The sequence below is a fragment of the Schistocerca cancellata genome, chromosome 4 (genome assembly GCF_023864275.1).
Source record: "Schistocerca cancellata isolate TAMUIC-IGC-003103 chromosome 4, iqSchCanc2.1, whole genome shotgun sequence".
NCBI classification, from domain to species: domain Eukaryota; kingdom Metazoa; phylum Arthropoda; class Insecta; order Orthoptera; family Acrididae; genus Schistocerca; species Schistocerca cancellata.
The window spans coordinates 538,673,541-538,690,931 of NC_064629.1; the positions used below are offsets into that span (position 1 = coordinate 538,673,541).

The 17,391-nt window shown below is 40.3% G+C and overlaps 1 protein-coding gene across 1 annotated transcript in view; it reads left to right on the plus strand.

Annotated features, from left to right (window-relative positions):
- Positions 1–17,391, plus strand: part of LOC126183377 (protein unc-79 homolog) — an 852,060-nt gene that overhangs the window by 20,422 nt on the left and 814,247 nt on the right. Inside the window, 1 exon segment of the mRNA XM_049925310.1 lies at positions 4,833–4,928. Within this exon segment, the coding sequence (XP_049781267.1) occupies positions 4,833–4,928 (96 nt within the window).

The following is a 17,391-nucleotide window of genomic DNA, read 5'->3' on the forward strand; positions in this document are numbered from 1 at the left end:
TATGGTTGGAATGATGGAACTCTGGTTACGAATGCTTTACATTGTCTGAGGAGAGAAATTAGCTCTTTTTTCTAGATAATTCATGAAATATTCTGGGAAGAGGATTCAAGCACAGTGAAGAAGATTATTAGCTAGTAGGACCAGCTCATCAAGATAAAGCTACTGTAGTATCAAGAAGATATTAGCAAACAAATTGTGTACTATTCCAGGAGGATATATGCAACTATATGTTCGATGTCTCCCTTTGAGCACGAGGACACTACAAGCTTAACACCTGTAACAAGGAACCATCAAGTCTTAAGAGGATTTCACCCATATTTTTGCACTAACTACCAAGATGAGAGGGAAACAGGCTTACACGATTCAGTAAAATATGATCACAGTCAGGACTCATTTTGAAGACACTGCAGCTGTTTGCACAAGGAAGACACCTTTGTGTGTTCCTGTAGGAGGCACATTTTTGTGAAATTACCACATTAGTATCAGAGAAATGACCTTCATAGTGACAGGGTCAAAGATTGGTGGAGTGATTAGTGTAGGAGGGGGAGAGGGGAGGAGTAGTTTTCAAAATTTGAATTTTTTCATGGTTTCCCCAAACGACTCAGATTAATGCCCAGTTTGCTCTTTGAAAAAGACACATCTAGTTTCCTTTCCCATCCTTATCCTGCCCAAGCATGTAATCCATTTCTAACGATATTACTGATGACAGTATGTTATACCAACCTGCCAATCTCCCCCTCCCCCTTTCAGCTCTCTTCCCAAAGACTTGATGTCTGCATTTCATAATGCTACGTCTCTCTTTTCATTAGTACAGTTGCTCACTGTATTATAATCAGCTGACGTGAGAGTATGTGTCACTGAAGATAATAGTGAGCTCTTTATACTTGCCAACACAATCCTGTAGACATTCATTTATTCATTCATTCCTTGGAGTTAAACTCTTAAGAACTAAAGAGGGAGCATTGAAGTTCACAGGTACAATAGTCATTAAGTTAATATAACTTTTTCAGTTTGGTTGATTTCCATCATCATCATCATCAGCAGCAGCAGCAGCAGCAGCAGCAGCAGCAGCAGCAGTGGCAATGGTTCCATTTGACATGCACTGCTGAACGAAGATGTCCTCCTGACTTTCCCATATGTTATGACCTGCAGCTACATGCATGCATGTTCCTTTTGCATATTTTCTGATGCAATCTACTGGCCTTCCATTAGGTCTTCATCTCAGTCTTTTCTTATCTGTTGATACTGATCAAAGAATTCCCCATTTTGAAGAAAACTGGAATGGAATATTGCACTGCTGGGAAATATAGATTAGTATATCACTGCATTAAAGATGTGACACAATATTCTACTTATTTCAGTATTGAAGATTTCACTAACTTACTTGAGATACTGTCAGCACCAGTTGAATGTTTACTGTTTAATAAGATAATGATTTTCTTGAGTTTGCCAATAGTCAAAGGAGGGAAGTTCTTTGATCACAGATAAATGTAACTTACTGGTTGAGCATATCTATTGTCTTGTGCACAACTGTTGTTTGTATAGTCTGTTTGTACAGTAACAGCTATGACCGCTAATACACATTTAGCACCCCCTCCTTATAATTAATTTTATCACTGTTAACATAAAGGAGTATATTGTAGTGACAGTGAACAACTCTCCATCATAGTTGCAATGGCCATTTGTAACTTGCCTTACTAGACACATGGATTTTACATAAATCCCTCCTCCCATATTATTTTCACAGTATAAAGGTGCTAGGGCGTAGCTATAATCTTGGAGAAAGCTGACGGTGGTTGTGGCTTAGGGTTTTGTATAGCATAAAACATACGGATCATTTATCCATTGTAAACTTGCTGCTAGAACTGTAATTTGTTTGTTTTACTTGCCTATCCTCTTATGTTGTGATGAAACATTGTCACAGATTTACTATCCAGCAAATTTCTTCTTCTATTTCCCTAAGAAAGGACACACAAGCTTTGTGTCAGTACTCTTTATTGTTAGCTTCTTTGCTTTTGACAGCTGAGTATGTAAGTTATGTAAATTACCACTTTCAGACTGCTAAAGCCATCAGAGTGCAATAGGTTTCAAGTTTAAAAGGCTTTTGTCATGCTTTTCCTTAATTACTAAATTTAACAGTGCCTCTGATACTTCTTTACCTGACTTGCGTATAATAGGTCATAGTTACTAAACAGATGTGTATGGAAATTGCTGATATCTATTACATATGTATTCTACATCTGCTTTCTGCAAGCCATCTTATGGTGTTTTTCAGAAGGTACTTCTGGTGTCATTTCCTTTTCTACCTATGATGATCAGTTTACAGGTGGTATGTGGGAAGAATGTTTTAATAAACCTCCATATGAGCTCTAATTTCTCTGATTTTCTTGTGGTCATTTTACAAGACATATTTGGGAGGAAATAATATGATGCCTAACTCTTCTTAGAATTGTACCCCATGGGGTACAATGCTTCTTTTATAGTTACTGCCACTGAAGTTCGTTGAGCATTTCTGTAATGCTCCCACTTTGACTAAACAATCCTGTGATGTAAAATACTGCTCGTCATTGGTCTTCTGTATCTCATATAGTATTCCAAATCATTACGGGTCTCAACCTGATGAACAGTACTCAAGAACTAGTTGAACAAGTGTATTATAATACACATCTTTTCTAAACGAATTACTTTTCCTTTAGATATTCCCATTGACCAAGGTCTTTTATCTCATTTTCCTGTTTGTTTTATTTGATCAATCCACTTTATGTTACTCTGGATGGTTAATTCATTCTAGATATTTTATGGTAGTTATTGTTTTTAACCTTTTTTTTTTTTTTTTTTTTTTTTTTTTTTTAGCCAATAGTCCACTCTAACAGTAGTGGATCACTTTGCTTATGTATGCACTGTACCTTATATTTATGTTCATTGCCAACTCCCTGTGACTGCACAAACTATTGATCCTCTGTAGATCTTCCTGAATTTCACTACAATGTTCCGTATATACAACAGCATTGTCCATGAATAGCTCATGAAGCCTCCAGTGTTATCCACTAGATCATTTACATAAACTGTAAACAGTAACAGCCTTGTCACACTTCCTTGGGGTGCTTCCAAAATTACCTTTACATACGCCAGTTTTATTCTGTTAAGAATTACATTTTGAATTCTATCAGTAAGGAAGTCTGGCATCCCATCACAAATCTGGTATGATACTCTGTAAGCTCATATTTTGTTCACATTCCTCAAATGTTTCTTTAAGTATTTTGGATTTTATAGTCTATTTGAGTGATGGCCTAACTTACAAGGGATTTTTTTTATCAAGTTGTGTCGTTTTTGAACATTCACAATAAATATGTTTGTGTAATAGTGTAACATTCATTGCATACTACATTGTTTGTGCCACATATCAGTATCATAAATACTTTACATATTCTGAATTGCAGCCTGTTACATTACTAGTTCATGTAACTTTACACTGGGTTTCGCATTTTCACAAATTTTAACACTATTCAATTTTTTAAATTATTTCTGCCATGTTTCTCCCATAACTATAAAAAAATTAACAAGTTTCCATCTTCTATAGAGTAAATTTTGCTTCTGCAGTGGACAGTGCATTGTTTTAAAACTTCCTAGCAGATTAAAATTGTCATGTATAGATAGCTCAATCAGTAGAGCATTTGCCTGTAAATGGCAAAGTTTCCTGATTCATGGTCTTGCACATGGCTGTAATCTGCTGTGAAGTTTCAAGTCATGCTTGTTTTGTATTTTCATGTTTAAAAGTTGTTAAAATCTTTCCATAGTATGTTGACTATAAGTAACTGAAATGTATTTTCACAAATTTAAAAATTCAGTGCTGTGGCTTTACACAAATTTTCTTTTTAACTGAATCACTGCACCTCAGTCTTGCAGCAATGTTACACAATTCTATACAAGCCATCATCTTCAACTATCAGATCCAATGTCAAAGGCCTTGAGTCATTTCCTCTTGTGGTATCTTTCTGGTTTATATTTATCTTTTGTCACTCCCGTCTCAGTATAGCCTATATTCCACACTTTCCTATTTATCCATTTTTCTGTGTTCTGTACTAAAACAACAATGTCATATTGATTCAAACATCCCTCTAAAGCTTTGCTTGTGTCCTGTATTTTTCTTTCTCTTTCGTTTTAGTTCTCATGGTTAAAAATATGAAAATTCTAACTAATAATCTCACTTCCTTCTTAATATACCATTAACTTCCATGAATTTATGTATTATGTATTTCTGAGTGTCTACAAAGTTGATATGAGGTAATTAACATCTCATCTTTCTCTATTTTCTGTATGTTTCTGAACATCTTTTGCTGTTTAATGTCCTTAGAAGTCCTCTCAATGCACTGAAGTGGCATCAGGTTGTAAGATTTGTACCAGACTGGGAGGTGTATTATTCTTTTTTGTTACAAAATTGATCACCAATTAGCATTTCATTTCTCTTTTTTCTGTGTGTTGTGTTGTTATGTGGCATTCTAAACTAATTTTGTGATGGGTTTTGCATTTCTTATTTCCTATCTTCTCAGAACATTTGACAAGTAGGTTGCTTTAATAAAGCTGGTGGCTTGTGTTATGTCATAGACTTGAAATTCCAGAATGAATGAATTTCAAGTTTGTTAATAAATTATTAAATCTCTGTCAATAAATTATTAAATCTCTATCACATAAAAGGGATTGTGAAATGCCTAAGGCAACATATGCATTTGTAGGCTTTCTTTTAACTTACTAGATTTTCATGGTACAGTATGTGTATGTATTTTGCAGTATGATGTGAAAGAAATCAAATTCATTCAACATCTTTGTTCCAGCAAGAGGAGATGATAACGATGGTGAACAAGAAACATTTGCTCGCCAGTCTGTTGCTGCAATAGTTATGATGATCTTCCAGTACTCAGATAACCCAGGTATGTTTCTTCACTATTACATAATTTATATAATTAAGTAATTAATGAAACTCCTGTAATTAATGGATACTTGGGTTGCATTTACAGACTTCCTTGAATCACTTGTTGTTAATATTGCACTTCTTTTGTCCTCCTCCTGGCAACATTGTAGCATAAATTCAATTTATTGTCACTTGGAAGCTAAATACCAATGGAATAGTGCCTATCACAAGAGATATTCATATGCAGAGTATCTTATCTTAAGCTTTTATAAATAAATAAAGCTGAGTATATATATTTACTCCATTGACTTTTGCAGTGGAGTCAGTGGTCAACAGGTACATAATTTGGAATCAATCTCTAAAACATATTTCTGCATTCATATTTTTTCTGTGTTTTGGTATGATGCTTTTTGAATAGTCCCTTATCTGATGAATGATACTCCAAATGCAAGTATCTCATGTATGAAAAGGAAAGTGTGAGACACTGAATATTGTAACTTAAATTTTAAATGGAATCTGCAGCAACATGAACTGAATTTAAAGAAGTAAAAACTATGTTTGAAGGGCCTCAAAATGAATAAGGGCAATGAAAACAATCATTGGATGTAAAGAAGAATTATTTACCAAATCTTTTCACCCCAGGCGGCTCACATCTCTCTTGTGAGCATGGGCTTGGCAGCCATGGGGCCCCAGCGCATCCAACTCTACTTCCCGTTCCGTGCTGCAAATCTATACTTCTACTGTTTGTTTCTCCTTTGTGCCTTTCTATTGTATGGTCTTCTTGTTGCTGATCGTGCTTGCATTTGGTTTATGATTTTGGACACATTTTTTTTTTTTTTCCAGCACTTCATACAACTTTTCATACTTCACTACATGGTCCCCATTGTTGGGTTTGACATACCATTCCTCTTCCAAATTTTACGGAAGTGCAGATAGTGCAGGAAAGGTCACCCAATGCAGTGAACAGTCCACCTTTTGTCCCTTCCTGTCTTCATACCTTTCCTTTCTGGCGAAAGTAATATACCCAAAACCCAACATTGTAGCCATCTGATTGTGGAGTGAGTTGTCACAAGTACCTACACAGTTGCAGTCCCCTGACTACACAGGGATTACCGTATTGGTGTCAGAGCTCGGAAGTCCCCACTTATGCCAAAGAGTATGTGCTCATCATGACTGGGACACAGGGATTCTGGGCAACGGTTAACTGGCCAGGTTGCCGTTGTGTGGGTGGGCGGCACCCATGGGGAGAGCCCCCATTCAGAATGGGTGGCACCAAGGCAGATCACTCGCATATTAAGCAGCTCAAACTTGGCCCGAGCAGTCTTCTCTGAAGAAAAGGATTACTAGAATGTGGGAATACATGACCCAACAACATTTCTTTCCCTGGCTAGGCCATGAGAGGAATGTAGGGCCAAGAGACAGGGGGAGAGATAGTTCCCACAATACTTTGTTTGCTCTAGAACTGACAGGAATTCTGTTTTGGTCACAAAGTCATTATTCTTTGTTGAACATGTTCAGGAAAGGTTTGGAAAAGTAGCAGTAATTTTGAAAAAGTGGTTCAGTTCTGATTAAACAGCATCCCCCACTCATTTCTGTAACTATCACATCCCGTAACAGTCTCAGTGCTGTACAGGGTATCATCTTCCCCCACAACTTCATTTTACAGACCGATGACAAGCTTTGTGGCAATTTACCAATTTAGAGTGACCTGGTGTGCATTTTGTTTGTTGTGTCCAGTAGGGACCAAAGAACAATAAGGTTGATATTGGGGGTCTACATTTTGGGCCGTGAAGATGACTAATTGCTTGTAAAGGTGAAAGTGATGGTATATCAGTGCAATGTGAAACCATATGCTCCCCCTCCCATTTGGTGCTAAAAATTCATGAAACTTGGGCACACGTTTTGCTTTGTAATGTCAGCCTCCTCTGTAGGGACTGTGGAAGTCAGTATCACACAAACACTCCTCGTGCGCCTCCCTCCATATGTGTCAGCTGTGGGGAGCACCATTTCCCCTGTTCACTGGGCTGACTCATATTTCAGGAGGCCAGGAAGAAATATGGTCTTTTATATCCCGTAAATATGACAATGACTTTTGCTATGGCTACAATGACAACATCCAATCTAGTCACAGAAACATAGCACAGCATGCTTACTACGTCAGCCCCTCATGGCCGCTTGACAGTACCCACTCCACTGGTGGTTGAGGCCCCTCTCCTAATGTTTCCCCCACACCCACTTTGGGGGCATTGACTCCGCACTCACTGTGAACCTGGATTCCCAACTCCCAGCTGGAGAAGCAACACCCTCTTCTCATGTCTCTCACCAGGAAAGGGTCCCTCGGGATGCTCCCCTCCAAGGATTCTGCTGATCTGCAACCTGATACCAGCCGGTGACTAAAGGAGCCACAGGTTGATGATCATAGGGCTTTGTGTCCCTCCTCTGTCCCTGAAACTAGGACAGACAAGCCCTCTCAGACATCAAAATCTTGAAAGGAGAAGAAGACGAAGTAAGTTCTAGTGGTCCATGCCACAGGAACCCGCATGTTCTGGTTGTGTACCTGAGACAAAAAGTTCCTTTTGGCCCCTTTGGCACTGGATCCCCCCCCATACGGCCTGCTTCACAAATGATGTGGATGGATGCTGTATCCTTGCAGCCAGTGTCAGCAGGCAACCCTGAGGCATGACCTGCCTCCACAGGATACTGATAGCGTGATCCTCCACTAGAAATGTAGTGATTTTTTTCCACCAGCTGGTCAAGCTAAAACTTCTCTCATGAATTTTGACTGCTTTCTGTGTTGCCCTCCAGGAAACTTTGTTCTCAACAATGCAAACTGTTACCCTCTATCCTTGATGACCTGTGTGACAGTGATGATTTTCCAGTTATCCTCTCCCTTCCTCAGCATCACTCACCTGGACATCCACCCAGATGGGCTCTCAACAATGCTGACTAGGATTACTTTGTCTCTGCTATCACCCGTAGCACCCCATCATGTGGAGGTACTGATATGATGGTCCAGAGTCCAGTCACAACCATTCTATTGGCAACAGACTTAGCGATCCCCTATTCCACCAGATCCCCCTGTTGGAAGATAGTACCTCAGTGGACATTAGAAATCACCATGGCCAGTAGAGATCACAGATGGGCTCTCCAATGCCATAAGTAGCATCCATGACTGGAGCACTCCATTCCCTTTAAACAGCTTTATTCCCAGGTCCATCACCTAATAAAATGACAGAAACAAGAATGCTGGGAATGGTATGTTACTACCACTGGACAGCATTTGCCTTCTTCCCAGGTTTTGGCAAAGGTTTGACACCTGTAGGGTCACAACTCCCCCACAGGTGTACCTGGCATCTCCCTAAATAGTGTTGTGTATACTAACCCATATGCTGTTGTCAAACATTTTCCTCTGCATTATGCTCGAGCCTCTGTCAGAGAATTACCAGCCTGCATTTTGTATTCTCAAACAGCAGTTGGAGCAGATTCACTTACCTTTCACTACACATCACCTGGAGCCATACAGTGCTCCATTGAGTGAATGCCAATTCCTCAAAGCCCTAGACTTATGCCCTGACATGGACCCAGGGCCAGACCACATCCAGAGCCACATGCTAAAACACCTATCAGTGGGTTGCCAATGACACATCCTTGCCATTTTCAACCATATCTGGAGTGAGTTCCCATCTCAAGCAAGCATGATCATCCTGATACTGAAACTGGGTAGACACACTCCTGAGATGGGTGATCAACACCCAGTTAGTCTCACTAATGTTCTCTGCAAGTTGCTCGAATGTGTGGTGAGCTGGCGGTGGTGTTGGTACCATGAGTCTTGGGGTCTTTTTGCTTTTTCCCAAGGCTTTTCATGAAGGCAGTTCTACTGCTGACAGTTTTGTCTGTCTGGAGTCTACTATCTGATCAGCTTTTACCTAACATCAACACCTTTTCACGGTGTTCTTCAACTTGCAACAGTATTATGACACTACATGACGTCATCACGTGAGTGGTGTGTCTGCGGCAGGCTCCCAATTTTTCTCCAGAACTTTTTGTCACACCATACTTTCTGGTTTAAAGTTGGTGCTTCCCACAAAACACCCCATATACAAGAAAATGAGATCCCACAGGGCTCTGTATTGAGTGTGCCCCTTTTTCTAGTGGCTATAGTTAGTCTAGCTGCAGCTATGGGGTCTACAGTGTCACCCTCCCTGTATGCTGTTTTGCATTTACTATTGCCCCTCCACTGTAGGTGTTGTTGAATACCAGCTGCAGAGTGCCATATGAAACATGCAATCTTTGGCTTTCAGCCATGGCTCCTGGTTTTCAGCTGCCAAGACATGCATCATGCATTTCTGTTGCCATAGTACTGTCCATCCACAACCAGAACTCTACCTCAGCAATCAGTTGCTCAGTGTGGTGGAGTCTCAACACTTTCTGGGGCTGTTCTTTGATGCCTGGTTGACGTGACTTACCCATCTTCAAAAACTTAGGCAAATGTCACGGTCACACCTTAATATTCTTTGCTGCCTCAGTGATACCAGCTAGGGAGCAGGCCATTCAACAGTTATGCAGCTTTACAGAGCTCTGATTCTGTTCTGTCTAGATTATGGGAGAGTGGCTTATGCCTCATTATCACCTTCAGCATTGCACGTGCTGGACCCGATACATCATTGTGGGGTCTGACTTGCAATAGGTGCTTTTCAGACCAGTCCCATGAACAGCCTACTGGTGGAGGCTGAGGTCCATCCATTATAGATCAGATGCCAAAAAATGCTACTCAACTATGCAATATGCATTTGCTGCTCCCCTGAGTGTCTGAACTATCATGTCCTTTTCCCTGATAGGGGGATCCACCTCCCACAGTAGTGGCCCAGGACTGATGTCATGATCTCAGTTCGTATACAGTGTGTCTCATTTAAACTCCAACTTCCCCTACTCTCATCTCTTGTCAGTGAGCAATCATGTACAACCTCATAGTGTATACCCCATCCTCGAATATGTCTCAACCTATCCTTTGGACTGAAAGACTCTGTTGACCCCTTGGTTTTTCACCATGTGTTTCTGGCCATCATTAATGGATTTCCAGGTTCAGAAGTGATATACAGTGACAACTCTATGTTCAGTGGATGAACTGATTTTGCCTACCACACTCAAGATTTATTGAGCTGCACACCCTGCTAAGAACATGCAGTGTATTCACTGCAGAATTGGTGGCCATCGCTCGAGCTTTCAGTCACATTCATTCTTGCACTGGCGAGACTTTCTTAATTGACAGTGACTCCCTTAGTAGTCTTTTGGCTATCAACCCTCAACACCCATTGGTTGTGTCTATCCAGGATCTCCTTCCTGACCTCTGTCAAGCTTGATGGTCAGTCGCCTTTGGTCATGTTGGCATCCCAGGGAACAAACATGCTGTCTGGCTGGTCAAGTTGGTTACCAGAATACCGACTTTGAAGATGGTGGTACTAGAACTGGCCCTTTACTCAACTCTACTCCACCAATTGTTGGAGGCTTGTAACATAGAATGGTGTGCTCTGATGTCTCCAAAACTGTGAGCAACAAAGGGGACCATATCCATGTGGCAGTCTTCCTTCAAACTTCTCTTATGGAATGTGCCGTTCTCTGTTGGCTTCACATTGGCCACACTTGGTTGACCAATTGCCATATCCTACAGTGTGAGGACTCAACCCCTGTGTTGGTGTGGTGTCCATAGTCTCCACACAACAATGACAGACAACTTCAAAACCCCTGCCCCATTTGTTTGCTTCTGTACTTTTTTGTCACTGATACTTTCATTTTAGATGATACGTGGGAAATGTCACTCAGATACCCAAAGCATTTTTTGAATTCCTGAAAACTTCTTTGGCAGTTTCGTATTGTTTTCTAGTATACAAAGTGTTTAGGAATCTGAAAAATCTATCTCCCTGTGGACATTTTTCAGAGCAGCTGGAAAAACTGTGACATTCTCCACTGCAATCAAAGTTGAGTAATGTTTCTGTAGATCGCTAACAATCAACTGCCATCCACAAGTATTAATGACTACTTTAAAATTGTTGCAAAGAGTAACATCAAACACCCAAATACAGAGTGTGCTGTGTAGCAGAACAAAGGTTATTATAAAAAACCTGATTCAGTACTTATGCTATATAAGTTCTGTCATCTAAAGCCATCCCATATAAACAGTAAGGGTAAGAACACTCTCTTCTGCAGTTATTACTGTCATGCAATCCATTTGGGTCGGCTCTCCCCTAGTTCCACTGCTTCTCTTGTCTCTGTCCACTTTTCATTTCACTAATCGTTCTTCTTTCCTCATTCCTTCATTCTTCAGGTCTTTGTACACCTGCAATATTGTTTGTTTGTTTTATATTCTCTTTGTTTGTTCCTTTACCTTCTTCTTCAGCCTTTTTCCTGGTTTGTCCATTGCTGTTTTGCCTGTACCCATATTTTTTTTTTGCTTCCACCCTTCTGACTTGGAATCTGCCCCTCCCTTCTCTTTCCTGTAAGAGTTGTCCTTGTATTTGCTTCCATCTGTTCTGCTTTCCACCCCTCTCCATACTCAACACAGCATTCTGCCATAATCAGATCCCCACCTTTCTTGCCACCTCACTCTCGTCAGCCTACAGTGCCATCTTAACCAGTAACATAGTTACATCAGAAGCCCATGCATGGTCTTTTTGTGAATAGCAACTATAGTTGAGAAACACACACAAACAGTTGTGTACTTTTTGTGTGTCTATCATTCCATCCATCATTCAGCCTTTCTTATGATGTGTGGCTTTTCCTCCCAATCATTCTTTGAATTGTCATTAGAGGCATATATAATGTCATCATAAAATAAATCCGCTTGACATTAAAACTTTGTCAGACTGTGACTTGAACCTGGAAATTTCATGACATGTCATTCTTTTATTTGCTCAACAGTAGATTGGTAATTTGTTTGAAATAGAGCATTTTTTAGCATTTAAAGAAACATCTATTTATGTAAAATTTTTCGTTATTCCCTAGAGTATATATCTTCCTCGGTTATGAATTATTATTGTGAGTTGTATGATTGGAAGTTGAATTGGGCAGTGTTTTTGGATTATTCTAACATAAAAAAAAACTGAAATGACACTTGTGAACTACACTACTGGCCATTAAAATTGCTACACCATGAAGATGATGTGCTACAGATGCGAAATTTAACCAACAGGAAGAAGATGCTGTGATATGCAAATGATTAGTAGCTTTTCAGAGCATTCACAGAAGGTTGGCGCCAGTGGCGACACCTACAACGTGCTGACATGAGGAAAGTTTCCAACCGATTTCTGATACACAAACAGCAGTTGACCGGCGTTGCCTGGTGAAACGTTGTTGTGATGCCTCGTGTAAGGAGGAGAAATGCGTACCATCACGTTTCCAACTTTGATAAAAGTCAGATTGTAGCCTATCGCGATTGCGGTTTATCATATCGCGACATTGCTGCTCGCGTTGGTCGAGCTCCAATGACTGTTAGCAGAACACGGAATCGGTGGGTACATGAGGGTAATACGGAACGCCATGCTGGATCCCAACGGCCTTGTTTCACTAGCAGGCGAGATGACAGGCATCTTATCCACATGGCTGTAACGGATCGTGCAGCCACGTCTCGATCCCTGAGTCAACAGATGGGGACATTTGCAAGACAACAAACATCTGCACGAACAGTTCGACGTTTGCAGCAGCATGGACTATGAGCTCGGAGACCATGGCTGCAGTTACCCTTGACGCTGCATCATAGACAGGAGCGCCTGTGATGGTATACTCAACGACGAACCTCGGTGCACGAATGGCAAAACATCATTTTTGCTAATGAATCCAGGCTCTGTTTACAGCATCATGATGTTCGCATCCGTGTTTGGCGACATCGCGGTGAACGCACATTGGAAGCGTGTATTCGTCGTCACCATACTGGCGTATCACCCGGCATGATGGTATGGGGTGGCATTGGTTACACATCTCAGACATCTCTTGTTCGCATTGACGGCACTTTGAACAGTGGACATTACATTTCAGATGTGTTACGACCTGTGGCTCTACCCTTCATTCGATCCCTGTGAAACCCTACATTTCAGCAGGATAATGCACGACCGCATGTTGCAGGTCCTGTACGGGCCTTTGGGGATACAGAAAATGTTTGACTGCTGCCTTGACCAGCACATTCTCCAGATCTCTCACCAATTTAAAATGTCTGGTCAATGGTGGCTGAGCAACTGGCTTGTCACAAGACGCCAGTCACTACTCTTGATGAACTGTGGTATCGTGTTGAAGCTGCATGGGCAGCTGTACCTGTACACACTATCCAAGCTCTGTTTGACTCAATGCCCAGGCATATCAAGGCCGTTATTGTAGCCAGAGGTGGTTGTTCTGGGTTCTGATTTCTCAGGATCTATGCTCCCAAATTGCATCAAAATGTAACCACATGTCAGTTCTAGTACAATATATTTGTCCAATGAATACCCGTTTATCATCTGCATTTCTTCTTGTTGTAGCAATTTTAATGGCCAGTAGTGTACGTAACCAATTCAGGATTTTATGGCAATGCATGGCAAATTATAAGAGGCTTGTGATGAATTCTCCGCTGTACGTAGCCCGCTCAAGGGTTAACACAATGGTGCTTATCCATTAACGTGAAACTTTCACATTATACTGTTTGATACATCATGAAAAACTAACTGGTCATCATGAATATTGTCACATACTAATTTACCCATTATCTCAGAGAAATGCAGCAGTGGCAACATTATGTAGTAACTTACTTACATGTGGACAGATACTACATAAAAGATTATGTTTCCCTGTCATGGTGATTAGTCCAATGAATTGCATCACTGAAAATGATGAGATCAAAAAATTGTGGCAAGAACCCAGTCAAGATTCATTGCTATCCCAGTGCTTTAAATGGATCCACCATACTTGCTACGTGTGTGACTGACATTCTGTTGGTGAAAGAATCACTTTGATGCGTTAGATGTTCAACAATATGCTCCTTCATACATTTCACAGATTTTGTTGACATCAACAAATGGCAAACATTGATTAAAACAAATTATATAATTTATGTTCTATGTTTATTTTCGATAAAAGTAATACACCCGGAATAACTATGTTGCAACTTCTTTCTTTGTAACCCTTATAGAAGTATTTTGGAAAACCCAGAATAACATGATACCATGCAGAAATTCACCTGTTCGAGTGTTTTTACATTTACACAAATGAAGAGAAATGTGGAACAGTGCACACAAATGTCTTATTGCAGGATCAAAAGGCACAGTAGTACTGTTACACTGATCAGTTGAATCCTGTGGCCACTAGAAATGATGGGAAGTGAAATGGCTATAAACTGCAGAGAAAATAAGTAAGGTACTGAGGTTAATCATGAGGATACACATTTTTAGAGGAGGACACTTGTCTTAGAAGACCATACTAATCTATATAAAGAACACTGTAATATATGTAAATGAGGTTAATCAAAGGAAACAAGTGAGAGTTTAGGGGACAGCTAAAGATGTCAGCCACAAGAAGAATGAAAGTAACCATCCTTTGGCTAACAAACTTGTTTAACAATTGTGTAATACAAGGTGGAATTACCCGTGTATGATGAGGATCTGAGATTATTATTATTATTATTATTATTATTATTATTATTATTAAAAAAGGCAAATATAAATATTCCACTCAAATTTATAGGCAGATTTGTTTGTTAAATACCTGAGGAAAGCTGCTGATATGACTTACATAAGAGACTTACAGCACATAGGTCACTGAAAAGAATGAACGAAAACCAATAGTTTTCTGTAATGGAAAATTGATTTAACTGCACATTTCATATATTATAAGATGGCCAGAGTAAATATGTGATTGTAATGATGATTGATATTAATGCCACATACTATGGAACATGGTGGCCCACTCATTTCTCAGTGTGCACTGGAAGTGCCAAAACAGCTTGAGGGATTGCTGTCATAGTTGAGTAGTGCATTGAACTTCGCTGAAAGCTTTTATAGCTGACAGTGTAATGAAAGGTTTCCATGAAGGTCAAATTATGGTCAGATTTTCTGAAACATGATGACTTAACTGCTTCTGGATGCCATAAGAAATAGCTGTTTTGTTGTCAGAGTCGTCACATACAGAGACAGTCTTACTTTAATAACATCTAGGCAAGTGTGTCAGTTGACACAGTATACTGTGGAATCAATACAGAGGTGGTGCTCTAAAAATAAATTGTAAGTAGAAAATATCAAGACATTGTAACTGATGTGGAAAGACAATGTATCCAGAACCAGAAACTCCACTGTAAGACTACATAACAAACTTTATTCAAGCACTGCCTGACAAAAAAGTACCAAAAAGTGGAGAAGGAAACAAAATGAAACATCACAGGTTGAGAGGCAATGTGATGATATTGTAGTGATTAGAAAATTGAGTTAAATTTACAAAGAACTCGGCAGTATGAGCTCGGGTATCAGTATGACATCACACCCTCTGGACTGCGTGAATGCACACACTGATTCCATTGGGAAGAGTGTCAGAAAGCTGTTGTATCCACTCCTGAGGCAATCTGGTCAACAGTTGTAACTGGTCCTTGATATCCGGGGTATTGGCATTGGGACATAATTAACATCCAAGCTACATTTTCTTTTGGGGCAGATCTGGGGTGTCGTGCTGGCCACTGGAATAGCACATCACAGCACAGACAGTTCACAGAGACATGTGCCATATGTGGATGAGAATTGTCACGTTGGAAATGGTGTCACATGAGAGTTAATAAATGAGAACACAGGATGGCTGTACTGTACCATTTCGCTGTCAGAGCTCCCCTCAGCCACTACCAGCCATGACTTGAAGTCATGCCCAATCACTCCCCACACCATGACATCAATAGCAACAGTGCTGTGCTTCTCCAAAACATTGTAATAACAGGATCTCTCACTAGATTGCCGCCATATTTCTCACTAGGTTGCCACCATATTCCCTGACAATAATCATCTGGCATAGTGCAGAACCACAAGTCATCACTGAACACAATGCATCACTATTCATCAGTGGTCTGTGCTTTTTGATCGTGGAACCACTCCAGATGCAGCATTGTCTGGTGTTAATGGCAGCCTACACATGGGATAGTAATTCCGTAGTCCAGCTGCTGCTATTCTCCGATCAGTGGTGCAGGATGACACAGAATTTTGCAGGGAGTCCATTACTTGTTCTCAGATGGCAGGTGTAGATGTGAAGGGGCCACGATGTACTTGGTGCACAATATGGTGATTCTCCTTTATGGTGGTCATACAGAACCTTGACAGTACCTATGCTTGCCCTCATGTTCCCGTGCAGTCTACTATCGGAGCACTGTCACATCCAAATGCCCCACAAATCTGGATATTGCATGATTTCACCACTCGGCCAAATGAAGACTCACATTGAATCCACTTTCAGATTCTGTCAGCTGCTGATAATACTGTCTCATATGGGTACGCAGCTTCTCCATGTCCATTGCACTGATCACCCTTCGTCTGAAGTGTTCATGCTCCTTATATGCCCTTCCCGGCCTGGTAACAACACTTTGCGCTGTTGATGTTTTTCCTGTCACAGAGAAATGCAACACCAATCATTTATACTCTTTGCTAATGGTGTGTATGTGTACAAATTTATGTGGACATCAGACCATATCTTCTGGGTGTTTCACTCTTTTTGTCAAGCTGTGTATATTGGGTCTATCTCAATGAAAATTATCATACAACCACTGAAGTGAAGCAAGTAAAAAACTCTCCCCTGATTTATGAAAACAGTTCATAAAGTAACTTCTGATTTCATATAGCTTTCGTAATAGGAGAGATAGTGGTGCCGCTCTTGTGGTGGAATACACCCCAGACCAGCAAGCTGTGAGCAGTGGAGAATCAAAGCCATGTCTTTGTCCCTTGCCGAGCCACGTGCTTTCAAAATTTGTGTTGCTATCACAAGACCTGCCAGTTTTGAGGTACATTGTGTAATAAGATTTCTTCTGCCAAAATACTGTAAAGCTATCAAAATCTGTCATTAACTTTGTGTACTTTATGGGCTGGACATGATGAGTGGAGGTGGTGGAAGACAATGGTGTCATATATTCAAAACTGGGCAAATCAGTGTCCAAGATGAAGAGAAAAGTAGTTGACTAAGTATCTTAAATGCAAACCTTATTTGTTTAGTTGATGAAAGGGTTAGAGAAAACCAAAGATTCACAGTCTTTGAGCTTTGTATTCATTTTTGAAGATTAGTCATACTCTTCTGCACAAAATGATTACTGAATATTTGGCTACTGGAAATTTAATACCAGGAGGGTGCCTTAACTAATTTCTGATGAACAAAATCCTCAGTGTATGACAACAGCACTGTCCTCTCTTGTGTGTTGCAAAAATTTTCCTCGACTAAATTGTACAGGAGATGAGAAATGTGTCTAGTATGTGAATGCAGAAACAAAACTTCAGTGAGTGCAG